This window comes from Coloeus monedula, assembly GCF_965178545.1.
Source record: "Coloeus monedula genome assembly, chromosome: 3".
Taxonomy (NCBI): Eukaryota; Metazoa; Chordata; class Aves; order Passeriformes; family Corvidae; genus Coloeus; species Coloeus monedula.
In genome coordinates, this window is record NC_138783.1 from 77,540,910 (window position 1) to 77,568,827 (window position 27,918).

The following is a 27,918-nucleotide window of genomic DNA, read 5'->3' on the forward strand; positions in this document are numbered from 1 at the left end:
GGAAAAAGGAAAAAGGAAAGGAAAAAGGAAAAAGGAAAGGAAAAAGGAAAAAGGAAAGGAAAAAGGAAAAAGGAAAGGAAAAAGGAAAAAGGAAAGGAAAAAGGAAAAGGAAAGGAAAAAGGAAAAAGGAAAGGAAAAAGGAAAAAGGAAAGGAAAAAGGAAAAAGGAAAGGAAAAAGGAAAAAAAAAAGGAAAGGAAAAAGGAAAAAGGAAAGGAAAAAGGAAAGGAAAAAGGAAAAAGGAAAGGAAAAAGGAAAAAGGAAAGGAAAAAGGAAAGGAAAAAGGAAAAAGGAAAGGAAAAGGAAAAAGGAAAGGAAAGGAAAGGAAAAAGGAAAGGAAAGGAAAGGAAAAAAGGAAAGGAAAGGAAAGGAAAGGAAAGGAAAGGAAAGGAAAGGAAAGGAAAGGAATTCGGAAGGAAGGAATTCGGAAGGAAGGAAGGAAGGAAGGAAGGGAGAAAGGAAGGGAGAAAGGGAGAAAGAGAGAAAAAGAAAGAAAGAAAGGAAAGAGAAAGAAAGAAAGAAAGAAAGAAAGAAAGAAAGAAAGAAAGAAAGAAAGAAAGAAAGAAAGAAAGAAAGAAAGAAAGAAAGAAAGAAAGAAAGAAAGAAAGAAAGAAAGAAAGAAAGAAAGAAAGAAAAAAAAAAAGAAGTGTGCATGGGGGATGAGGGGATAGGGAGAGGTGACAGGGGTTAGGTGGAAGCAGATCACCCATCCGAGGGTGCCAACGACGTCTCGTTGCTCCCCTGCATCTGGTCTGCTCGTGGTGAGGGTCCCCTGTCGCCACTGTGGCCACACTGCCACACGCCACCACACGGTGCCACACGCTGCCACACCACACGCCAGAGAGTACAGAATCCCATGGATTAATATCCACTTTGGGCCATGTGGGAATGCCCACGTGTCTTCCTTGCAGGGGCCAGCTTGACTCTGTCCCTTGCAACACTGAGGGTCTGTTGCATCATCTCTGGTGCTCTGGTGCAGGGTCTGAGGACCCCTTTGAGGGGGGCCCCTGTGATGGGCCATGTCACCCCTTCTGCTGTGGATAAGCTTCACCCCTGGTGAGGACCCTTCAGCTGGGCTCCTCTGCACAGTGGAGGATGGGCAGTCACTGCACCTCTGACCAGAGGCTTTTCCAAGATACCCAAAGCCTCTCCTCCCCCATCCTTTGGTGCGAGGGTCTGTGTGAGGCTGGCAGCTGATAGCCCTGGGGCTGTGGTCTCCACCTTGGAGGTGTTAAGCCTGGGCTCAGTCAATATCCCCAGCGCTGAGTTGTTACTTTATCTTATCTTCATCATCGAGCAGTGTAAAGCCTCAGTCAGGGCCCCATTCAGGGTGCGGTAGTCTTCTCTGCAGCTTTGGTAATACAGTTTTAAAAGTCCTTTAAGAAAATGTTTTAAGTCATAGACTATAGTATTTCAGTCTCTGACAACATACCATTTGTGGGACAGCAGTTTGTCATCAAATCCACACTTGTTGTTTTTTTATTTTCTGAAATTATAAGAAATATGGTTGGGGTTCTTTGGTTTGGTTTGGTAATTTTTTTCTGTTGTTGATGTTATTTGACCAAAATTTTACTAGACATGTGAGCCTAAGATGATGTGTTCCTTAAGCACAAGTTTACCAGCAGTGTGCATTTTGGTTCTGCGTAACTTTTTCAGCATTTGCTCAAATGCCTGTGGCCAAAGAAAAAGTTGATCTCAGAATATTGTGCTAACAAGAAGCATTGCCAAATGATAAAATATTAATTCTTTTATTTTATATGCAGATATGAGAGAAGCAGCAATTACCCCTACTTTAATTGTTTCATAGATGAGTACAATTATGTTATTCATTCCATTTGCAGACTGAATGTAAAAAATAACATCAACATCATATAGTCAGACAGTTCATTTTAAAGTAAACCTTACCAATGTTAGATATATTAAAGCAATAAACCAAGAGATTAAACTTTCATAAACTGTAAGAGCTCATTGTTTTGTAAATGGATGTATAACATGTTTGTAGCTCAAATGAAACTGTAAAACTGACTGGGTGCTTTAGTCTTTCTGCAAACTTTTGATTTATCTTTTTAATCACTTGTTAGCTTTTTTTAATGGCAATTAAGCACTGGAAATGGGCTTCAGTCTTCTTGCTGCATTACTCTTCTCTCGTTGAACTGTCATTTCTTTATGATGACAAGCAATACAAAGGTGCAAAAACAAGCCAGTTAAAGTGTATGTGGTTCCTGCTGCTACAGGTGTTTGTTACTAATGAATGAAGTGATAGCTATTGTTGGAATGTGAGATTTAGCTTTCTTTGTGACTTGTGTAGCAGAGAGTGGAACGGGGTACCTTTGAAAAGCTGTTATGAAGAGTCCACAACCACAGAAAGGCTGTAGCTAGATTTCCTATCTGTAATACCAGAGTTAATGTTAGGGAAACGTTAAATAAAATTTGTTAGCTAGATTGCAATTTTGAACCTTACTACAGCTACAAATAAAAGAAAGCAATACAGCAGGTGTTAAGGACCATCCATTATAGGTATCTGCTAATGTTCCAAACAGGATTTTTATAAACCAACCTAATACTTAGATAAACATAATTAAGGAAATGAAATATGATGAATGATAAAGACCGTAACTGCTCTAAAATAATTAAAATTCTATAAAACTGCTTCCACAGGTACTGTGACACACATTGCTAGCAGTAGCTATACCTAGGATCGGGAAGCAGTTCCTGGGAATCCCCATAGTTTTCCAGCCATGTCTTGCAATCAACCATCTTTTTTTTTTTTTTTTTTTTTTTTTTTTTTTTTTTTTTTTTTGAGGGAGGGAGGGAGAGACTGTTTGTGCCTAACAAACATTACTGGTACATTCTTTGCCCCCTCTGCCATGTTACTGCTTCAGGGCTAACAGGAATAAAGAGTGCTAAGAATATATTTTGTCATTGAACAAATCTGTTGACTCAAACTGCCATTTTTTTTGGTGACTTCTAAGAGTCGAACAGCACCCTAGAGAAAACTACTCTCTGGAAGAAGAAAAGTAGTAACAGCAGCAGAATTTCACTTCTCATTTCCCACTGCCATCCAGCCACATAAAAATATTTTCTATCTCTGTACCTAGTCCACATTGAGGAGAGAATTTTAACCTGGGAATATTTCACTGCTGGTAAGATTGAGTCTTTCATATTTTTAAATGCTATATGCCCACAGTGACTTTTTGTTTGTTCCTTTGCTCTTAATGTCCAATATCTTGTCTCCATTTTTTTTATTAATGCATTTCTTGATTTTCATATTCATGTATTTAAAAAGCATTATTTTAATCTATCACGGCGATTACTGTCTGCATCCATTAATGATTTTTTCTGCCAAATATAATCAGCCTGGCTCTGCAAATAAGCATGACCTAAAAATAAACCAGAGAATTTACATCTAGATATCATGGAAGAAGGCAGTAAATCCTGAAATAGCATCAGCTTCAAATTCTTCTTCTTTAGATGACTTTCCCTCCACAATTTGCGTCAGTCAGTCTGTGCGTTGCTAGGACATCCCTACTGCCTGGTATTCATTTTAATAATTTTTGTGGTGTGGTGTTTATGTAAAATAGAGTGAACAAAGGAGAATGTCACGGATGAGTCTGAGATTTTGGCTTTCATTTTTTTAGCTGCAGACACTATTTGCATGTAGCTTTTGTGGTATAATTGTTTTTAGTTCTGCTGACATTGTGGCGGATAACAGCACAGATAATAACAGATGACGTTTCCTTTTGTGGAAGTTAAGAACCAGCTGATTAATTGTTATTATGTTACACTCTAGAGGAAACATTGTAATTAAACCACAAAAAGCTACATTAACATAATGGTAGGGGTCTGACTTAATCCCACTAAAGCGAGAAAATTCAAAGTTAACGATGAAGAGGGTAATGTTACATGTTTTAGGCCAAGTGCTGCTCTTTGGAAAAGAGCTTAGTCTGACTATTTCTGACTATCGTGGTTGTTTCTCTGTGTGATTAGGGCAGCTGCATTTAAATCAAATTAAGTCCTTTGACTTTTCTTTGTATGTGCTTGCAGATCAGGCTTTATAAAAAAAGATTATTGAGGAGTCAGCTCAGCAGTTATCTTTGGAACTAGGTCTGATGCTAGATTTCATGCTTCCAGGCAGCTGGTCCTGGCTTTGAACCAGAGGATGAGCTCCTCAGTAATTTTTTTATTTGCAGGTTTACTATATTTCCTGACAGCCTACCAGACTACTATTGGTACTTTTATGTGGCATGTTTTGATTTGCAGTAAAATGCTGTTTCTTTATGTGTAAAACTTGGAAGAAGAAACACCTGGTTTATTTGAATGACTGCTTTTCTGAAAGCTAAAATCTTCCAAGTTTTAATACATACTCTATTCAGGACATAATTTAAAATTATTTCCACAGTCACACTTCCCTGCCCTGCTTTATGTGTCTTCAGCTTTTTTATCTCCCCCGCATAGAGTGTCTGAAGATTTCAAAGCCTGTAGGAAGGTGTATGCAGGCATGCTATCAGGATGAAACGTACCAGTAAAAATTCCATAATTAAAAGTTTGAGGCAAGTCAGGGATTAGTCTGACAGGCTGATCACAGTGACTGCTTCCCCATCTCTGCTTCCTCCATCCCAGCCCCTCACTGTTGGAGAGTTACAGCATCTGCCTGCAGCCTGGGTTGTTAGTTGTCACATGCATCTCCACAGCAGCTGATTGGGAGCCTTGATACTCCTGAAAGGTCTTGATTTGATGTAGTCCCCTTTTGTGTGAACAGTTCAGGTAACACAGAACTTAATTCTCTATTCTCTGGTCTGTATGATCCTGTGGCAATTTCATAGCCCATTTTGCATCTATTACGGGTAGAAAATTACATACAGGTTGATAGAGTTGGTAGTGAAGTGGCAAAGACAGATGATTACCTGAAAAATTCATATCCTCTAACGAAAAAGCTTCAATCTTCAAGTATGGATTCCACCTTGTATGCCTAAAGAATACTTTTGCATATATTTCCAGAAAATTAATGCCTAACTCTAGTACTGGGGCAAGAGAAAGAAACACATAAGTGCCTAAGTTCCTGAGTCGATAGAAGGATTCATATGTAGTCAGTTATTTCTGGAATTTTTGAAAACATGTACTATAAAATTAGTTTCAAGAGCTTCTTACTATAAAGGACAACAATGACAAGTGAAAAGTTTATGAAAACAGAAACGGTTTTGAAATATTAAGAACTCATTCAATTATGAAATTTAAACATTTTAAATGGACTCCAGAGATACGATTCCAATTCTAGGAGTAGACTAGTTTATGAGCTGTCACAGCTATAACATCCAAAATGAGAATACATTTTTCATGTAGCTCTAAGGCTTTAAAAACAGTAAAAAAATTTTTTTGAAGTTTATTTTCCAGTTTCCAGATTTCAGAGTTGGTCCACTATGCATCTTAGATGAATATGCCATGAAATCTGTCCTACTTAGTTATCATGCAAACTCATCAACCACTGAATTTTAAATACAGCCTAATCATCCTTGTTTTGGGAAACTAAAAGCACATGATCTTACCTCCAAAGGGTTTGTTATTCTACACTCTCACTCCTATAATAAATATGCTAGAAGCAAGTTCTGTAGAAAAAAAAGACAGGGTTTAATATTTCTGAGCAATTTTTAATTTTTTTTTTTTTAATTCGTAGAGCATACACTTTTCCAGTGCAGTCCTGGATCTGAGCATACAACATCCCTCTTTCTGTGAGCTTTCGTGGTTCTCTTTATGTGTGCTCATGATGCTTTTTCTCCCCTCACACTCTCTCTCTCCTAGAGAGAAGTCCAGCTGCTAGCATCTGCGCACACAAACCAGCCTCCAGATTCCTGGCTAACTCACTGATGTGCTGTAGTTTGTGTGTAATTTATACACCTGCAGCTTTAGCTGTCTGGTTTATATGAACCTTTTAATTATTTTTATCCTTCTCTTAAATGAAGGCCGGACATTAAGCTCACTGGCTTCAATAATATTTGTTCTCTAAGCAGTCTAGTTGTAATAATTTATTTTTACTGTTAAACTACAGAGCTAGGTCAATTGGTATATTTAATAGGGGCAAGTTACAACCATAAAAGTTGCAGGAAATTTCACCTATTTTGCCTTCATGGGATCCTAATTACTGTATGTAACACCAAAGCTGTTATCTGGAGGAGTCCTTTTTTAGCACCTGTAAGAGCCTTATCTTCATGCCTATAGATACCTGACTTGAATATTTGATTTGTAAACACTTTTGCATAGAATTGTTTGACAAGCACATTAAAAGTGGTTGCTCACAAGCTACAAATCTCTTAAGTTACAGCCACTGCATATATTGCAAAGCTGGCTGTCATGATGCTAGCAAGTTTTGCTCTTTGATCTAACAGAAGTTTAAAATTCAGTGTTCAAGATGCTTATCATGATTGTCATTTCTGTGCATTCCTGAAAATGCTAAGAAAAGCTTTCCCACCATCCAAGCACTGCCCTCTTAAGACGAACTTTTAGTAAATTTGCCAGCTCCATGCTGAGTGAATACCTTGCTATTTTTGCTAAAGCCAGACCCTTGCTGAACTCTGCCTGTTGGTGCCCACTTAATATGAAATAGTTGGAGCACTGCACAGAAGCCAGATGCAGAAGGACACAAAAACTACATTGGCAAATGATCTGTCAAGTGACCCATGAACAAAATCGAGATTGAGTTGCCCTTTGAAATAAACCTATTTGAATTTTATTATCTCTAGAGCACCTTGTGTCTCTAATCTTGTGAAAGGTTAGTATTCCATCCATCAGAGCAAGATTAGAGCTCTAGTTGATGCCTGTGCTTGATGATAACTGAATGCAGCAGTTGGGGCTGGAGGAAGGGGATTCATTACCATCAGCCGTTCAAAGAAAGATGCTCAGGGAAGACAGGTCACGATATAGACCACATACAGTCCAGGCAGGATAGCAGAAATCAAAGGAGAAGAATATCAGCAAAGATTTAAGCCTATTAACAATAACCTAAATGAAGCAATGTTATTCCCATCCTTTTATTTCATGTCACAGATTAGCAGACCCAAATGGCTGCTGCCTACTAGGCTGAAATGTTAGTCACTTTCTCAGTGCATCTCTTAAGAAAAAGCTAAGACTAAAGGAATAAATGAGAACATAATAAAAAGATCCAGGGCTCGTGACCCTCATATGCATAGACAGAAGTGAAGAATGCAGATTCTGTGAAGTAAAAAAAAAAAAAGTCCTGTTTTTATTAATTCAGAAGTTCTTCCTCTCCTACGTCTGGTAAAAAAAGTGATTTCTCAACTTTTATGTCTTTTTAAAGCTTACCTGACAGTTTGGAAAAAGCTTTAGTGAAAAGGCATCATTTTTCCATGTCCTTGTTTTCCTGAACTTTCTAAATTTTATATTATGCTCTAAATTAGATATGTGATTAAGTTAATAACAGTGATGACCTTACTTCTTGTATTAAAAAAAGAAATACGATTAAATTCTTTATTGTTCTGTGTCAGCTCCAGACCTATGCATTGCTTCAAGAATTTAGAAGTAATTCAAAGGATTAAAATGTGTATATTTTTCTAATCCTTTAGTTCCTCTTGGTGGGTCTGGATCTGTGCCTCTGGCTTTTCCATCCGTGCAGGGCAGACCATGTATTTATGTTCTCACATTTGGCTTTGAAGGATAACAAGAAGCCCTTTGGACCTGATGCCAATGTATCAGCCAGCAGCAAAACAACATGAGACTGAATTTTTTATTTGCTGTCAAACTTCATAACATCACAAAGGAAAAAGAAATAGAGGGTAGGTCTGAGATTTTCCAGAGACAGAGGTATGTTAAAGCAGTCAAAATAGTTGCTCTGCAAAGTAGGAACCTGTTTACTTCTTAGGCAGTACCCACAGTGTAGTAAATTTAAAAATAAAGAAGCAAACAACCCCCCCCCGCCCCCAAATAAAACAACAAAGCGAAGTAAAATAATGCCATAATAAATTTACATTTCTAATAGATTATGTTGATGCTCAGAGTATGAGAAATCACGACTTTCAGCTAGATTAGAATTATTCAGAGCCTGTGACAGGTATACAAAATTTGATGGCTCCTCAGAATAAGTGAAAATATTTAGAGGAGGCCAATTTTAAAGTAAAACCAGGTAGTAGCAACAGGAAGAAAAAAATGTAGGGTATTAATGGTGTTATGAAATATTTTGGTATGAGTCTTGGTTCCAGAGACAAAAGCTGCTGTTTCTGTGTAATCAACAAAAAAGATTTTTCAGTGCCATCTACAATTACATTTTCAGCTACTTAATTGAGTTCTAGTGTATTAAGGGACCAACAGTATAGACTATACCTAATACACGATATTAATTCATGTTCTTAATGAATCAATACATATTAGGGAGGCAATATGACACATATTGCAGTTACTGTGACATTAAAACATAAAAAATTCAATTAAAATGTATTATACATGCACATCATATGGGCAAGTCTGAGTAAACATATGGTCTTTACAAGAGAGGAAAGTGTGACTAATAAAATAATGCTTCTTCAGTGAAAATTGAGAATATTTTCTAGATAATGGTTTTAATGAGTGATACAATTTAATGCTGAACCCTAACATAAAAGTCACCTATTGGAAATACATTTCTACATTATATGGTTTGTAAATGTGGAAGCACTTAAAGTATAAGGCCATCTAGGCTACATAAAATTATAATGTACTTATGAAGTTTATTATTATGGCAGAGGAGCAGGGTAATTAGTCTCACCTAACATGTACATACCTAATATTTACATTTTTCAGAAGTTATCAGTGTTTTATTGTGAGTTTGGAAGTCCTTCCACAATTACTTAGGTCCTCATAAAAGAAAGTTGAATGTTGTGTCAATTAAAAAGCAGAAAGCGTGTTCTCCTGTGCCCTTTTCAAAGGAATCCCTATTTCTTCAAGCAGTACTGTTTGTCCCTAATTCTGTCCAATGTCTGACTGTTTCTCCCAAATGACTAAGTATGTATACATTAGGGAAACTAATGAAGAAAGAAATTATTGGATAAAATAGTTTACAACAATCTCTTAGAGTAAGTATTCATTTTGCTTCTGTATCTCACCAGACCACTAAAAACTTCAGTCTTTCAGATAATGCAGTAATGGAAGACCTAAAATCACTTCATCAAGCAATAACACATATATTCATATATGCATTAAATGAAAATACTAGCCCTGATCCAGTGGGGTTGATATAAAGGACAGGCTCCTGCGGGATATGAAGGGGAGCCCCCATTTCAGAGCCCAAGCCAGACTTCTGATCTAAATCCTTCTTTCTCTCCCCATGGAGAACATAAAGGCAGAGCTGCAGCAAGGCTTCATGCCAAGGTTCTTTGGTTGCATATTTGAAGTGAATCGATGCATAGCCTGGATGTTCAGTTTTTGAGACCCTTGTTCTGCCTGTGTGTTCAAGGGTGATGGTTTTGGCAGTATTGATAGACTGTATCTGAGGAACATCTGGGAAACTAAAGTTGAGCTCTCTTCTTATCATTTTGTCTGTTTCATTCAGTTGTCATTTCCCTATTTCACTATCTTCTCTCCAACTATTATTGTCCTCTCTAACTTTGCTTTCCTGTTTCACCTGTACTGCCTCATTTGTGCTTATCCTCCCATATTTTAAGATTTTTGTAGTAGTGTAGTGCAGGAAAACAAGTACAAGGCCTCTAGTCAGCACAGGTCACCCTGGCCCTTTCACTGACTGCTGCCCAGTAGGACTGATCATCTTTTCAACTTCTTCTGCAAATCTCATCTCAGAGGGCTGTAATTCTCAGCTGGCAAGGTTCATATGAGAAAAGAAGTTAGTGGGGGTTTCTTCCCAAATGTGCCACAGCGTTAATATTAATGCCAAACAAGCTGGAGAAACACCCAAATATTACGCAAGGAAATAGTGTCCAGCAATCATTCTAGGGACTGGACGGAAAGACCTTGCCACCAGAAGTGGCACAGAGTTTCCACTTCACTTCCAACTCACTACTGTGCAAAACATGGCCTATGCCTACACTTCCCCATCAAGCTCTCAGGTAAAAACCATGTAATGTGAGGAGTACATATGTCTGAGAGAGGGGGATGAAAATGGTATAGCAAAGAAGGCAGAAAATAAGGTCTCAAGATTGCAGAGAAGCAGTAAATGGCAGAAGGCCTGGAATTCCAGTGGCTTCTGCACAAAAAACCAAAAACCCTATACAAAAATCCAGAAATAGTTTTTAAATCTCCTAGCTCCTGCTGAGCCGCACCACTTCTTGCAGAACCCTAGGAAGCAGTCAAGTATATTGTTTGTTTTTTCAGAGAGCCAACAGCTTGTGGGTTCATTGAAATATTCTTGTCAATATGTTCAGTATGTTCAGCAACTTATCAGCACACCGGCAGCAGAAGCATGAAACTTTGGTGTCACTACATGGACATATCCATTTAGATGGAAACATCATATTCAACACAGCAGCTAATAAATGGAAACAATTCCCCAAATAAACTTGGCCTAGGAGTTTTAAGGCTGCTCTTGTGTAGTTCAATCAAATAAAAAGTAGATTATATTGTTTGCAATCTAACATAACCCCAAATATATACCAATCTTGTAAAGCTGGTTTTTCAGTTCATCATACCGTATCTTAGATAGAAGTTTCCTTCTGACTGGAAATCTTTCCCACTAGACAGCCTTGTAAGAGAAAGAAAAACATTCTGTTGAGAAGGTAGGTCAGATAAAAATCAATCATGCAGCATCTTGATCCAGTGAACTGATGTCTGCAGATGAAGATTTGTGTTGGCTTTAAAGCTATTCAAATACTGACTTCATTTTTTAATCCCTGATCTTTGAAACATCCAGGTAGGAAAGTTTATTGACTTCACAACGCTTCTTAGGGGACCCAAGGTCCTACCAGCACGTGAATGCAGATCCAGGATCTGAAAGATTGTTTTCTTCTAAAAGTAATGTATCTATTTTTTACATTTGTAGCTTATTGAAGGCCAACTCTATTATCCTTAACCTTATCCTTAATCTAGGATTTTATACATTGCCTTGTTTTAAGTCACAGATTGCCAAAATCTGATCTCTAGGACCATTGCTGGTTCTTAACTTTCCTACTATTGCCTTGGAAAAAAAGTAAAATCATCTTTCTAACAAGCTGATAGCATTTAAGTTAGCTTAATTTGATGTCATAAAACTAAAAGCAAGTTTGTTGCTTCAGTGGAGTTTGAACATGTAGCTCAATTCACAAGCAAGAAATTCAATCACATCGGTATTATGTCAGTAACAAATAGTAATGTGCTCAGTGTCCAAATAGTCAAGAAACAGCTGGGAAACCAGCCTGGATTTAATACTGCATGACCTTAATGGTGCCTTGGGTTCCTCTGAGTGTAGGTGTAGAAAAATTGGATAAGCTCAAAAAATAGGTAAATTTTCTTGGAGGTAGTTTTATATTTTTTGCTGGTACTGCTAAACCATAACAGAACTTACTAGCTGCATTCAGAGGTGTCTGGAAAAACTATCAACATGACTTCATTACCTCTTAGACTGCAGACTTATATACAAAATTGATTTTATGTACATAATAATTTCCACAGGAAGTCAAACTTCAAACTGCTCTTACAGCAGGCTTCTGTTGGTTAGTTCAAATAGAAGTCTTTGCAGTAATTTCAATAGTATCTGTCGCAGGTCAAACATCTAAAGATTTTGGGGGTTTTTATGTAATATACTGATTTCTTTTTAAATACTAAAATGAGCCTTCTTCTAAAAGAGGAGAAGGTGAAATGAGATTGAAGGGCAAACTGCAAACTGATTTACAGCAGTTACAGTATACAAATACAACTGTGCAAATATGTTTTAGCTCTCTACACTTGCAACTGTGGCATGAAAGTAGCTGAAGTTCGAATTTTGAACATATTGCGATGCAGCCAGTTTGACCTGTCTAAACCCCACCTTTCCACACTGGGATTCAGACCTGCACTTCTTACTGGGTACTTCACCAATTGGATCTAATCTAGTAGATGCTTCAGGAAACACCTCTTTCTTGGAGCTGAATAAGGCTCAAGAAATTGTTTTCAAATACCTCAATGACAGTTCTGCATAGTAGTCTATTTTGTTTAAAGTGGGAGGAAGAAAACAAAGATGCTATGCTAAAAGAGGTGAGAAGCCCTCTTCAATCCCATGCATGCCTAAACCCAGGCTGAGGTTTCTGCCTCTGAAGCCCAGTGTCACTGCTGTCAAAATTGAGGCTGATCACCCCATTATAGATAAAAGTCTGTGAAGGTTTCAGTGTTTTCCTCTGGCCAGCCAGAGCCTCCTTCCTGACAAATGACTCCTGCCCACAGTCAGTTCAAGTTGTCTGCTCTGAGAACAGATATGAAGGCACACAGTGACTTCAGGGCCACATTCCTCCCCAGCACAACACCTGTGACCTCTGAACAGCACAGTGATAGTGACAGCAAATACTGCCTCTGGTTTCAGACCTGCTTGTCAAAAAATTGCCTCCTTTTTTTTTTTTTTCCCTCCGGACAGAAAATATAAATTATCCTGACTTAAATTTTATCTAGACTGTACCAAGGCCATTTGTTGTTAATTTTCCCCCATGTCTTCTGGTCCACTGTACACTTCCCTGTATTAAGAGTCAACAAACTTTTAATATATTTAGAGGATGGTTGTAGATTATAGGCATGGCAAGGAATTTTCATACAAAATGTTAGATGGTAAATCTCTTTAACTATTGAACTGAATATTTAATAGTCTCTAGTGATGCGTAGTGAAAAATGTTACAGTCTCTATATTTTAAAACAATTGTTGCACTGAGTCCCATAGTTTATATATTGTTAATATTTTCATGAAAGCTTTAAATGTTTTTCAGAAGAAACTGTGGTGACTCATGAATCTTTCATGAGGTGTTATACATTTTTATGAACATACAATGTAAAATTCATCATTCTGAAATTCACAGATATCCATGAAGTGCTACATGTCTCTCTTTGGTCATGGATATTCATGACAATACTACTTCTGTAAGCATTTAAATGTCCATTCATAAATATTCTAGAATGTAACCTTCTGATGCCATGTAACATTTTGCTTACATTTTATGAGTACTTCACTTGGGCATTTTCCACTTGATAATGAAACTAGAACCTTCAGGGATAGTTATTGGTGTATATATAAATTCTGTGTAAAACTATCTCACCGCTTTGTTTTTATTCCTAGCATTTTCTTTCTTCGTTATTACTCGAAGTTTAATGAATTCTTTGAGGGCATCTTGGGAATTTCAGGTTTCATATTTATAGCCAAGGATATATTATTGGTATAAAGTACCACATGCAACAGAATCGAGATTCTAGAGTGCAGTAAAGACTTCAAAAAGTATATGTTAATGTCTAATATTCCTCATGTGAAAGTTATGTGTTTCAGCTAGTTGCAGGAGTGTCTGTATAGAATCATTGGCAGGATCAAGCCTCCCTTTCATACATACTCAGGTGTTGGCAAATGACCTTTTGCAATGCAAAGACAGTAGATTTGGCATTTGAAGGTTGCACCTGCATCCCCTGAAGTTGTTGATAATCTTCTTATTGATTTCAGCATTGCAGAATAAAGTCTTACAAGCCTTTATCAATGCACGTAATCAGCTTTGAGTAGATGACAGATCCTTTAACTCTGTTTTAATGTTCATTTGTACAATAGCTTCTTTGTGCTTTGGCATTAAATAATGCCTTAAGTTCTTTGTCAGATTAGGTTCCCATTCTGATAATGGCATTTGATGCATAAAAAGCAGCATAGCTTTTTTTTCTGTTTTCCTGTACCAGATCTACCTTGTCCAACCCAGCCCATCACAGATGTGTTTTTGTTCCTTCCCCATCCTCATGTCCCTCCTTTTAGATTAGGACAGTCCTGTTTGCATTGTCTCCATGCTCCACAGTGGAGAGTGGTTAAGGATGAAGCCTCAATGGTTTCGTCTTCTGGATTTCGTTCATTTCTTGCAATATCCTGGCCCATAAGTCATGGACTCTGGACAGGAGTCAGGGAGAGGATCACAGTGAATTATTTGCTGTTACCAAGTCCTGCAGTAGTCTGAGAAATTGAGGGATTAAAGGAGGAAGAGACTCTCATCTTTACTCACAACCTTTGAGACTGCACTGGCTTCTAAAAGATTTAGTAGCATCCAAAAGATTTTTTAATATCATGATATTTACAGGTCTGGGACAGTCCAGAAAGCTATCAATATCCATTAACAGCTAGATAATTTCACACATAGGTGATTTTACCCAAGACATAACTAGAGGATGTAAATCACCTATTCCAAAATTTGCAGTTATAGGGCACATTTAATTATCAGACTTGTATTTCTTGGCTTTAAATGCAATGTATATATATTCAAAGTGAGTTAAAAAAGGAGAGCAGTTTTCAGCAAATCTCATCACACTGCAGCTTTTGTTTTTCCTAATGGGAGATGAAATTTGTTTCCCAGATGTGACTTTTGAGTGTTTTTAAAGGTCAAAGCTATAAGGGAATTTTAAAATTAGTTATTCAGGCTGACTAAAAAGTAATATCAGTGCACTGGTAGCCTTATGCAAGCAATTTGTTTGCTCTTGAATATAAAACAAATGTAATGTCAAAACTAGGGGAGAAAAATCATCTGCTGTAAATATTCTCCTACAGCAACTTTTTTCTCAATCAGGAAGTTAAATTGAGTTCTTTTTGTTTTGTAAGGTTAGTTACTGTTAGAAGAAAGTCTCTGGAAACCCAAAACAGTTGGAAAATGAAAAGGCATAAAACCCAGAGAGGTCAATTTCACTTGAATTTCCTTGAGATAAATCACAACTTTCACTAATTGATGCCATTGTGGAATATCTTTAAAGAAAGAAAAAAGAAAAGAAAAAAGCCTTTGCAAGCATCCAGCAAAAAAGATGAAGATTTAACCAAAATATTTTTGTTCCATTAATGACTTCCTGAACAAAGAAAGACAGACAGAAATAGGATGCAGGAAAAGGCTGACATTGATATTTGTAATGAATGCAAGTGTCTGTATCTAAAGAACCCCCAAAGAACCTTTCTGTCAAAAAGCATACTCCTTTTAAATGAATTCTAATATTCTTCTTACCATCAGCCTTACTAGGACTGGGAAGTTCAAGGATGTGCAATACAGTTAGGTACACAAAGTCCACATGGGGTGTAGATACATGCAGATATTCACAGTAAATGATAGCTAGATAGATAGATAGATAGATAGATAGATAGAAAGATAGATAGAGTGGTAGAGAATAGTAGAATTTCTATATCTAGATCCTTAAAGCTCTTGGAAAAGCAATGCCTCCACAAGGAGAACAAGGCTGTAGTGGGGAACTGCTGGTAGGTTTTGGGCGTTACTCGTCAATGATAGATGAAATCAGTATGTCACCCTGAGCAGTGTTTTATATAAAGACTGATGTAAAATCAGACATATATCACTGTCCAGAACCTCTGAAGAGCTCTGTGCAGCTGAGCTGGTTTTTTCTCTGGCAACAGTGAGACTGCTTGATAATTAAATGAGATTTTCTTTTTGTCTTTTTGGTCTTAGAGCTCATGAATATATTTTTGGTTTTGGGAATTAGACAACAAACTGTTTCTAGCTTTGCATCTTGTCCTACAGTTAGACATTGCTTTTGCTTAAATTACAGAGGAAAAGGAAATGCAAGGGAACTTATCAGGCTTATCATAGAATATTCACTCCAACATGATACAGATTTGTGTCTATAAAAATTGCCTCTAGATATCTGTGCATATATTTTTTTAAAAGCAATTACCACATCATGTCATGCTGCAATATTATCCCTAATTTTGATCCACTGACTTACAGTGACAACTAGTTATAATTTTGGAATTAGACCAGCTCCTATGCTGAATTGCATTATTACACTTGTTTACCTCTGTCAAACTAGAGTGAGAATGTCAACTTGCAGTTGGCAAAGCAGTGTGAGAGTAACCAGACATTATTTTTAATGTGAGATCTGTTCCTACCCTTCAGTAAGGAACTCTAGCAATTCTGTCCTTTCCCTTTGTGACTGAGTTGTCTTATCATAGCCATAGCATTTTAAAACAATTCAGACTTCATTTGCAGAGACTGTTACTATCTGTCTTGCATCCTAAATTCACAAATAATGTTTAAAAATGAAAACTAGCTGAAGTGTGATCCATGGACTGGAAACCCACCATTTAAGCTCGTATAGAGCATGTAATGGCTTGCAACAGCAATCTTCTCTCCATCTTTTCAGTATCTCAGTGTGCCTTAGACCTTATTCTTTTCAACTACCTCATAGAAGTGAATGAGCTTCCTGAGACCCTCTGGTTAACAAATGGAATGTATATAAAAACGTGCTGGCAACAAAAGACATATCCAGGACATATACTGTCATATGAATGAATCACCACTTAAAATTAGGAAAAATTATTTCCAGCACTAACACTGCTCATGACAACCTATTTTGGCAGAAAAAAAAAAAATCACAAGATATATATTTTAAAATGCTGCATGGCTCTGTCTTATATAGATTCTCCTCTCCCACCCTAGTACTTGAGTGCCTACCAGAAGCACTTTAAGCAACATGACTAATGTCTGTCTCATCTTCATTCTTTTACTTGAAGCTGAAAAATTACATTATTTTTCAAAAACTACCTGCAAGTTGATGAAATATCATCTTTGCAATGAACATAAAATCTTTACATTACTGTGAAGACCATTGAAAATTCAGCCTTTGCAGAAGCACATACAGTGTCTACTGATGTAAGTGAACAAGTGCTCAGTTATGCCAGGACACAGTTTCTATATATAAGCATTGCAAAGCAGACTACCTTCTTGATATATGAGAGGTTTGCAGGCTAATAAAGCAAGCAATCCTTCACAACAGCATTCATTTTGTTGGATGGGAGTTGATTGAGAAATTAGCACAACGTGAGAGATCTCTTTCTGCTTGGAACCAAAAAGGTATCCAATTTTGTAGCTGCTGTTGATTTATTATTCTGATCCTGCATGGGGTTACTGATGCAGATAGCTCTCTTAACTAACTGTCTTTTGTGTCAAAATGTACAAAAGGCTAACACTCTGTAGCAGGTTCAGTTTATAACCAGGCAGAAACACCAATTTACTGTAGTGGTTTGGTCCAAAATACTCATTACTGTTTACCTTCTGTGAGATAAGAATTAGGAGAAAAGCAAAGCAGGCACAAAACTTGAAAGAATATTAAGAAGTTTATTAACAGACCTAAAAGAGGGGAAAGAAAAAAAATAAAATCATACCACACCTTCAGAACACTTCTCCTCCCCCCCCCCATTCTCTCTTCTCCCACTGACAATGTAAAAAGACAACCCTTGAGATGTTCAGTCTGTTTATCACTTCCATAATAACCTTGTTCAGTCCATTTAGGAAGAGGAGTCTCTCTTGCCCATGCTATGAAAACATTATCATAACGAGACAGCCGCCCAGGTTGGTTCTATGCTCGCATGTGAGTCCCTTCCCCCAACTTGCAGCTTTTCCCACAACTGCTTTCCAGGGTCCAATCTTGAGCTACTGGGGTGCAATTTTAAGGTTGAGCCGTTCAGAAACAAAAGTTCTCTTCACCCATCTGTGGGAGCATTTCATCTCTAAGAACAGAGGCCCTCCTCCTTCCCTGGGAGCAAAGGGTCTTCTTCATCTTCATCTCTAGGACTATCTCTGGGAGCATCTCTAGGAACTGAGGTCTTCCCCTTTCCATGTGGAGCAAGAGTCCCCATCGCTTCCATCACTCCCCGTTCAAACTTCTCATCAAATTACAGCTGCTTCAGCATCTGCCTATCTCAGCGCAGGTGCTTTTGCTCACAAGTACAAGTTGAACGCTCCACTCCCCATGCCTTCATGAAATTACAGCGGGTACTCTGATATATCATAGCTTTACAACAGAATTTCAGCTTTAAGCATCTCCTCTTTCTCTTCCCTCAGGTTTTTAGCTCTTCACAGCACTAAAAGGGTAAATCTCACCCAGGCCTTGCAGCTGGAATGTCGCTTATCGCTGTTGGTCACATGATCTTTGCCGGACAGCAGCGCAGCTTTCGGCTGAATCTTGGCTGCACTGGAGAGGGGGAGCCGGACTGCTCCGGCTGCCCACAGCAGGACTATGGGGGGGGGTTCCATGGCTGGAACAGGTCCATGGCTCCAGGATGGCCGTGGCCCAGCCCGGCCTGGCCCAAGCAGGGCCTGGCTGGGCCCGCTGGCCCCCACACAGTGCCCGCAGCCACCTGTGCCAGTGCCAGAAACGAGAGAGAGCTCTGCCCGGGGTTTGTCTATTCTTAAATGTGAACCACAGAGGTGGTCACAATTTCAGGTGGCTTAAAGAGTTGTCCATATTCAAACTAGCCAGCTGATAGGTTCTGTCACGTCATAGAGGAGCTGTAAGAACCCCTTTGCAAGAACATCACTTCTGGTACTATGCTTTGCTAACCCATGACACACTCCAACTTTTTAATGGCATAATTTACCTTCAGCAGTAGCTCTCAAAGACTAGAGACCTATAAGAAGACTAAAAATTAAATAAATGTGCTGCTGTTGAGAGGACATTAGCTTCCCTACTGAATTGGTATGTATGGTGTCACATTTGGACTAGCATGAAATTCAAGCTTGTAGAGATACTGAAAATGTTTGTACTGCAGTATAAATAAAGCTTGTGACCAGCATGGACCACATTGTGCTGGGTGCTGTGCAAGCAGAGAATAAATATCTACCCCTCCCTAAAAAGTCTGGTTGGCTTCCAACAAGCTGTGAGACTGCTAAATAATACACCCGCACAAAGAAAGAGTAAGCTAATAATCTCAGACAAGAGGAGCTGTCAGCAAACTCAGTTAAGCTTTGCTGTGACTGAGTTATGCAATAGCATTATCTTTTAAGATAAACAGTGGGATTCCCAGTATAGCTGTGGATTGTGAGGAGCCAGCATGTAAGTTGTTTATAGCAGCCTCCCAGCATATGTAGGCTTATGGGAAAGAAGTTGAGGAGCCTGGATTCACTGTTTTTGTGACTGTCTTTCCCAGTTGTCATTCAATTGCACTGGTCGGAAAGCCTGGCTCCAACCTTAAAACAAATTTTAATTTGAGCCCCTGGTTCTCTGCCATCTTTTTGCCTTGGAATTGTGTGATTAGATGTATTCAGCAGTGCAGTCAGTGTGCATTATTTCTAGAAGAAGAAGTGTTGAATGTATAAAACAGTAATCATGGTGCTTTAGATGTCAAAGGTACCACCAGGTCAGGGTTAGCAATGAAAAACAGCTTTGTTTCACTTGTCTCTTAAACAGAAGCCTGTATGTTGTGGACATCAAATTACTCTATTTGGCATCAAAATTTTGATTGTGGGTGTGCTTTTGTTCCCTTTTTTAAAATTTCTTTCCCCCCCCCCCCACATAAACTATTTGGCAAAAGCATATCCTTTTCCAAATATCATTTATTCCTTATGACAAGATGCAGTTTTAATGATAGTTTAAACATTGACATATTTATTAGATGATATTTTCCCTTTAATAAATGCTTTGATGTAGCAAGTGTGTTTGCAATGTTCTGTTTATGTATTTCCAGAATAACCCTTTTCCAGTTATCTGGGAGATCAAAGGCTGCAGCTCTGCACCACTTCTGCCAAAATTAAGAGATTCTTTTCTTACTGAGTCCTTGTAGACTGGCCCACAGTGTTCAACAGATTCTGCTTTCATCTGATCACAGTTGCAAATCCTTAAATTTAGTGTAGATTTTTTCACTTACTCTTAATTTCTGTCCTGTCTTTAGCATTGCAGTGCTTCTGCATTTTTATGAGTCACTCTAGCCATAGCAGGGCCCTATGTTAAGAGTATTCACATTATAGCATTAGCAAAGAGTGTAAGAAGTCAGCACATCCCTGCACTTAACACACAGAGATGTGTCTATGGGCAATGACCACAAATTAAGAATCTTTTATTCTGGAGTTGGTGCGTGATAAATCCTGCTTCACTGCACATCATTTAATTGCAGCACATACATGTTTTGCCAAAGGTTCTGCCATCTCTGCCTTGCTGTCTGCAGTGCCTCATTTACAAGCCACAGCAGTTACAGGACTCTTTTCCAAAGGTGGTTTAGGAAGGTTGACAACAAGCCCTGTAGAAAGATGGGATCTTCTGAAAGCCAGGAGATACTGTGCCCACTTAGGTCAGCTGTGTTTAAAGAACTGTTGTACATGCTCAGGGATTTTTTTGGGAAACCCTAAGCACCATATTGCAATTAAAAAATCTGAACAGAAGAGATGATTACATATTTCTACTGTATCCCATGGGCTCAGTTTCCAGTAAGAATAATTTCCACAAGCCAAAATTTAGAAATAGATTATGGTTTGGGCCTCAGTAGATAAAAGGCACAGAAGCAATAGTCTGAAATCCTTTCAAGAAAACCTTAATGCCTGCTCCTCCAAAATAAAAAACTCGCACAGACTAGAAGTAGTAGGATGGTTGTGACATGACTGGTGGAGGGTTCTAACACAGTTCTTCAGTAGAGTAAATAAATATTGAAAACACTAGCATTTTTTTAGTATTACCTAGACATGTGACACTTTTAAGAAGGATCCTTCTCATTGCCACTCAAGTCTCTTTCATGTTCTCTTCAAGAATATTTGCAAATAGGTATTCAGATTTATTTCCATGGTTTTCCTCTACATTTTAAAAACTCCATCAAAATGGAACTTCTAAAATCATTAAATTTTCAGTTAAATCATCATATTAGTGACTTCACTCTTATCTTAGAAAATTTAGTCTACTGGCTGTGGAGGATATTGCAAGGGACAGAGATTGCTATGATCAAATAGTTCATGAAGAAGAACTGGAACTACTCTCACTGAAGTTCTTTTAAATGGGTTTTTCTGCTCAGTGTTATAGGTTCTATGTCTCTAAACCTTGCTGGGGAATTCAGGTTATACTCTATTTTTCTTTACTTCTAAATAATGCTATTTCCTATCCAAATGATGAATTTCACTAGTAAAGTGCTGTGATAACAACCTATTAGGACAAACTATGATGAGTTAGGAATGCAGTAAGAAAACCCTTCGTACCTCACTATTATGGCTGTTAACACCTGCTTGTTTTCCCTGCAGAGTTTTTTCGAGAACTTCTGGAGAATGCGGAAAGATCCCTAAATGACATGTTTGTCCGGACGTATGGCATGCTGTACATGCAGAACTCGGAGGTGTTCCAGGACCTTTTCACAGAGCTGAAGCGTTATTACACAGGAGGCAATGTGAACTTGGAGGAAATGCTAAATGACTTCTGGGCTCGGCTGCTGGAGCGGATGTTCCAGCTTATAAACCCCCAGTACCATTTCAGTGAGGACTACCTGGAGTGTGTAAGCAAGTACACAGACCAGCTGAAGCCGTTTGGAGATGTTCCCAGGAAGCTGAAGGTTCAAGTGACTAGAGCATTCATTGCTGCACGGACCTTTGTTCAGGGGCTGACAGTAGGCAGAGAGGTTGCGAACAGAGTATCCAAGGTAATCTAAAATCAGGGTGGGGTTTCTTTAGCTTGAATTTGTTCTAAACTTGCCAGGCAATTGAAATCTGTCTGTGTGCTTTTTTTTTTTCAGTATAAGGCAGTGAGTTTGGTTGGTTTTTATGTCTACCAATATACCCACCCTAAGTTCATAAAGAGGGGCAACAGTTGTTTTCAGTTCCTTCTGGGGATATTAAGGCAATACTGACTGGAAAGCATTTCTCTGTGCTTAGGATATAATGAAATACCAACACACATCAATGTTATAGCATGGTAGTGATTGTCATTTGTAATTCAAAACTGGCTACATATATATAAGATGGGGATTAGATCAGAATTTAAATGTTTCAAGCAAATTTATTCTGCTGTTCATTAGGAAGGTACAGCCCTCACAGCATTCATTCATCATGCAGCTGGGTGATGGATTTTGTTAGAAATGTCTAGTCATGTTTCTGATGAGAAAATAGACAAACAGTGACACCTCTGGAGCTTGAGCTTTCCCAAAGGATGGTTTGACTCACATTTATTTTAGTTTTAATTATTTATCTATGCAAATATTTATGACAATTATAATCCTTGAGGGCTTCACATAATTAAAGAAAAAAAACATGCACAAAAATAACCCATCTGGGTACCACAAATGTGCTTGAATGACTTTCTCTTACACAGTATTTCAAAACTAGGTATATTTTTCTGAATTGATGTTCCAGCTAGATACTTGTTCTGTGATCTCGCTGTTTCACAGTCCTCGTAGTGTATTTGGACCTTGAATTCTGAAATTCTCTCATGAGATCCACTGTGAAATGCTCAAATACTCACTTTTGAACAATAAGTGCATGAATGATTTTGGTGCTTGGCCCATTCGATACTCTCCCACATTTACAAGCCTAAGCCATTCCTCTGCCTCAAGAGGATTGTCTCATTTGCTGCATTTAGATCACGGTCAGAAGATGAGGTAGAGCTGATACATTGTACAGTAGACTGCAATTCAAGCACTCAACAAGATGGGGCTTTTAAACTTTCTTAAGCTGCATTATGCGATATTTTGTGATTACAAATTGAGAAGCCATGGAGCCAGAGACGTAGGCAGGAAGGGAGAGCCTGATTTTATGCCTAGGAGACTGCATGGGAGAAAAAGGTCATTTTGCACTTAAAATTCAGTGGATGAGAACTTGCTGACTAAAAAGGATATGTGATCCTTTTTAGTCAGCTAGAACCAAAGTCTCTTCCTCCAAGTGCCTTCCTGGGCTTCAGGATTGCCTTTCTTTGATTTCTGGCACTGTCAGTTCTTGCAGTCTTTCTGAACGGTGGCAGGACATCATCATGAAACCCCAGTCTGCCTAGTCTTAGCTGGGGGCAGATGCAACTGTTTAGCCTCCAACTGTGCAGAATGCATATATCTGCATCCCCAGATTCTCTCTGAAGAGCGATGGTGTCCCTGTGGGTCAGGTTTTAAGTGAAACTACAGAGCTCTGATGTCACTGTTGGCAGCAGGCATTAGGTCTTGGTGGATCAGACTGTAGAGAATAAGCTATGAAATTCATGTAATAGATGCATAATTTGTGAATCCCTTGCAGATTAAGGTCTGAATTGTCTGCTGAGATGTCACTTTCCCTGTATATGTACATGACTGTACAGAATGTGCAGGTGTCTTCTCTCTCACATATCCAGGAAATGTTTTCATCTCGGCCTCTGGGCTTTGGGTACATAAGCCCTTTCAAGAAAAGGGTTTATAACAAGATCACTGAATGATCCAATGATCCTATAATGAGAACTGCTAGCTCTGCAACCATGAAGTGGGTCTTTTTGTAGTGTCACTTGAAGATGATAACAATAGCTCAATAGTGCTTCTGTTTGGTTTATTTTTTACTTTTAACATGAAAGAAACACTTGAAACCATTAAAAGGGCTCAGTGGATGGAGCAAGACACAATACAGATTGAGTGCTTTATAGACACATAGTGATACTCCATTAGGCTACATCTAGAATGCTGTGTTCAGTTTTTGGCCCTTCCCATACAAGAAAGACACTGATAAACTGAAGCAAGTTCAGTGGAGGCTGCCATCATGATCTGGACTGGATTACTTGTTCTGTGAGGAGAACCTGTGGGACTGGGGCTTCTTCATCTGGGGAAGAGGCTACTCCAAGGGCATTTAGCAGTTGCTCCTGGTGCCTCTAGGGAGGTCATTAAAGAAATGCAGCAAAGCTTTTAACAGTGGGGCATGGTATGATATGATGGGTGTGAGTTGAAGCTTTTCCTCTTGTCCTATCATAGCAGGCCCTAATAAAAATCCCGTCCCCATCTTTCTTATAAACACCTTTTAAGTACAAGAAGGTTCCTAGTAAGATCTGCCCAGAGCTTCTCTTCTCCAGGCTGAACAACCCCAAATCCTTCAGCCATGTCTTTACAGGAGAGGTGCTCCAGCCCTCTGACCATTTTTGTGGCCCTCCTCTGTACCCAGTACTACACGTCCGCGTCTTTCCAATGACACTGAGAATTCCAGAGCTGGATGTATTAATCTGGGTGGGGTCTTCTGAGAGCAGAGTACAGGTGACCTGCTGGTCACCTTTCTTTAGGATCATTATCCTATGATCCTATTAAAAAATTAATAAAATGAACATTTTTACTTAAATGTAGAATATGTTTTGATTGCATGACTATTAAAATCTCAGTGGTTGTATTCATACCCACAGCATATGAAAAACAATTGCTGGCCTTAGGGACTTTTTGTTACATGGAGCCTGGTGAGGCAGATATGAAGAACCCCAAGTGGCACCAAATATTCAAAATTGATAATTGTCCTGTGGAAAGGCTGTGATTACTCTGAGAATGAATATTTTCTTGTCATATCATAACTGTGGACTTTTTTGCTGGTTAATCTACTGTAGAAAATGACAAATCCTTTTCTTTAAACATGATTTTAAAAGACTACAGCCATTTCTTAGAGTTAGCACATAACTGCAGCCAAAAAATGAGGCAGGTAAACATCTTTTGTTGCTGTTTTGAAAGTCATCCAAATTCAGCACAGATTTCTTTCTCATTGTACTCTAATATTAAGAGATTCTGTGATAAGGATGCCGCATCTGAGTAAGTCAAGAGAAATGAAAAAAGAGAGAAAATGAAAAGAAGTGTTGCAGTTCTTTTACAGAATCCTTTGTCCATTGTCTACACTGGCTGGGAACAGAGGGAGATCTACCTGCAACATCACAAGCTTAAAAGATTTTTTGCTTTCTATTTGTGGACCCATTATTTCACTGAACTGCCACTGACATAGAAAATGTTGAGCCTCCACCTTAAAGACCATGAGAAAGAGAGTGACTAATGAGAAAGCTGGTAACAACATCTCCTTCGGGTCTTTACTGTCTCATCGTCTTCTGGACCATTTCTGTAGAAGAGCTGGTGGGTCACACACGCAGAAGGGTTTGTTCCCTCTCTAATGTCAGGGACATATCCTTTCTAAAGATCTCTCCTCAGAGAGGTTGTAATGTCTCAAAACAATGTAGTCAGTGTATTCCTTACAAAGAAGCTATACTCCCTTTTTTTCGATGAAGTGTGCACTTAAGCACACTCAAAGTAGGCAACACATATTGCAAACATTTTCCTCTTACAATAGGATTTTGCAATTTGCTTGTCAGTGAGATTATAATTTAGTAAATTACATTTAGATAAATGGGGAGGGAGGGTGGTTACGATATCTTATTTTTGTAATTTTTTTCTGATATTATATTTCAATTGTAAGCAGGCATAGTTACTTCCATCCGCCTGAAGTTTTATTACACTGTTTTAGTTAAACAGTATTTTCATGATCTCTAAGTCTAATTACAGTTTTTAATCTTCAGAGATTTTAAAATCTTTTTATTTCTCATTCTAATGCATTAAATTTGTCAGCGCTATGTTGCTATGCTGCTTAAATCTCCACTCAGTGCAGTATATTTCCACTGGTTTGAATGGACCAGCTTGGTAAATTATATATATATTCTAGAAAGCTGTATAGGCATATGAGCAAAAAGTTATTATTTCTCAAAGTGAGATAATTAATTCTTAATTTAAACCAATTTTTTCATTAATATAGAAGAATTCCTAAAATATCTCAAGTTGGAAGGGACCTGTAAAGATCATTGAATCCAACTCTGCTGCTCACAGCACGAACTAAAAATAAACCATGTGACTAAAAGCTTTATCCAGATGCTCCTTGAACTCTGACAGGCTTGGTTTCATGACCTCTTTCCTGGAGACACTGTTCCAGTTGCCAGCCACCCTCTCAGTGAAGAACCTTTTCCTAAGGTCCAATCTGAACTTGCCCTGATGCAGCTTCAATATATAATATTCAATGTGCAACATCAGAACTGCCATTTTGGGTATGTCAAAAGTCTGTTTAGTTGATTTTACCTCAGTAGCAGTAGTTTAAAGGTCAGTATAGGAGCAGAGCTTCTCAACTAGTATACTTTCTTAAGCTATCGGTAGTAGATGTTTATGGACTTTTTGAACTACTGTTCCAGAAATAATTAATTAATTTTTCTACTACCTGTTTTTCCAGTACTTTGGTAGGTTCTAAAAACCTGGCTTTTCTGCTTTGCTACCATTTGGTAAAAAAAAAAAAAAAAAAAAAAAAAAAAAAAAAAAAAAAAAAAAAAAAAGTTCTCTCCTTCCCTATTCCTCTGTAAAAATATAGCATATTAACATATTATTGTTACTAAATTTATTGGTTTTTATCAACTATTTTTCTAGATTAAATAAATAAATAAACTAAACAAAAGCAAAAAAACCAAGCCTTCTTGACAAGCTGTGATTTAGTATCTAATGTTAAGCTGGAGAAACTGCTGGAAATATTTCTGAAGTTGCTCCTAGCTGTGGTTACCAGTAATGTGATAGAAAAGGCATATGCATACTTTTCATGTTCATCTTTTACTATGTCTGAGCTCTGGATTCTTTGTGAGAAAATAATGCCAAGTTATTCTCTCTGACTCTAAACTAAACAAAGCATTCTCAGTCATTGTAATACTCTCTTTGAACTGTCACTGAGTGGTGGAGGGTGTAAGCAGAAAAACACATGGGGAATTAAAAGTTTTAAACAGGAGGGTCAATATGACTTTGCAGGAGCACATGATTCCCGAAATGTTTTTCCGAAATATGTTAATAACTAAATTACAACAATTATAAAGCTAATTGTAATGGGATTTTTTTTTTCATTAAATAAGGAAGAGTTCTGAACCAAACATGGCATGTGTAAAACAGAACCAGCTCCCAAGGAAAGATTAAGAGTGAAGCTAAGGGTATTTCAAAATTGCCAAAAATATTGTACTAGTTGGTAAGTTCAGTACTCTAACATGGGTGTTATCCCCTGTGGTTGGCATTCCAATCAAAGGAAATATTTCCTGGAAATATTTTCTTTCCATATACTTTTAATGGAAAGTTGTAGAAAAGAGGAGAAAACAAAACAAAACAAAAGCTCATTTTATTCTGTTTCATGAGCCTAACTTCTCAATTCTGACTTGTGCTGATTCCATATGTTAACCTGGGTAAATTCACTTTGAGAACATGTGAGTTTAGTAGGAAAACCCAAATGATGGAGTACAACCAGTCGGTCCTGTCCGAAGCACAGCCGTTCACCAGCTGTCCATTGCCCCACTGCTGCCCAAAGCTCTGACTCCATCCCAGGCAGACACTTATATCTTCATTGGCTCTTGCACTAAACCTGGCTCACTAGGAACAGCAAGTGAGTGCAGAGTCCTTTTATTTACAGAGATCTAGGGTTTTAGCTATTGTTTGCTAGTTTTGCTTTTCTCTAAGTTTGGCCGTTTTGTGGTTTGGTTTTTTGTCTGAATTTCAGCACTTTCTTCCCATTGTATACTGGGATAAGGACAAGAAGAATTGTTTTGAGTTTGGCTTTGACTTTCACACTTGAAAATTCATGCTACCAGCAACCAAAGTAGTTTTTATACCAGGAGTAAAGTGAAGCTTAGCTCAGGGGCATCATTAAGAGCAGTTAGTGATTTTGTTAGTGGCATAAACATCAAAGATTTGTGACCCAGCCACTAAGAACTTATTTCATTAATGCATTTAAATATTAATTATCATTTATTACAAAATAAAAAGAGGCTGTTACAATACTTTCCTCATTGCATGGCATAGGCTATATATCTCCTTCTTTTTAAACCAGTTAAAACCATTCATCCCCTCAATATTATTAAATTATGTTAATATCAGACCTCTTATTAGGAACCTGGTGATATATGAGCAAAGTGAAATAAATTCAGTAACACAATTATAAGGTTAAACCCAAGTTTAGTAGTGAAAAGCAGTCTCTAGTAATTGCCAGTGATTACTTCTACTTGCAGAATGCCAGGCCACTGCTTTTCTAATATGCTGAATCAATATTCTTACAAACTCTGCTTTTCATGGTTTATAAAGAAACATTCAACATTTT

General features: G+C 38.0%; 1 protein-coding gene across 1 annotated transcript in view; it reads left to right on the top strand.

Moving 5' to 3' along the window:
- Positions 1–27,918, top strand: part of GPC6 (glypican 6) — a gene marked incomplete at both ends in the record, with an annotated part of 751,009 nt that overhangs the window by 393,853 nt on the left and 329,238 nt on the right. Inside the window, one exon of the mRNA XM_082278450.1 lies at positions 21,100–21,491. Coding sequence (XP_082134576.1) covers positions 21,100–21,491 — 392 coding nt within the window. The remainder of the gene's footprint in view (positions 1–21,099; positions 21,492–27,918) is intronic.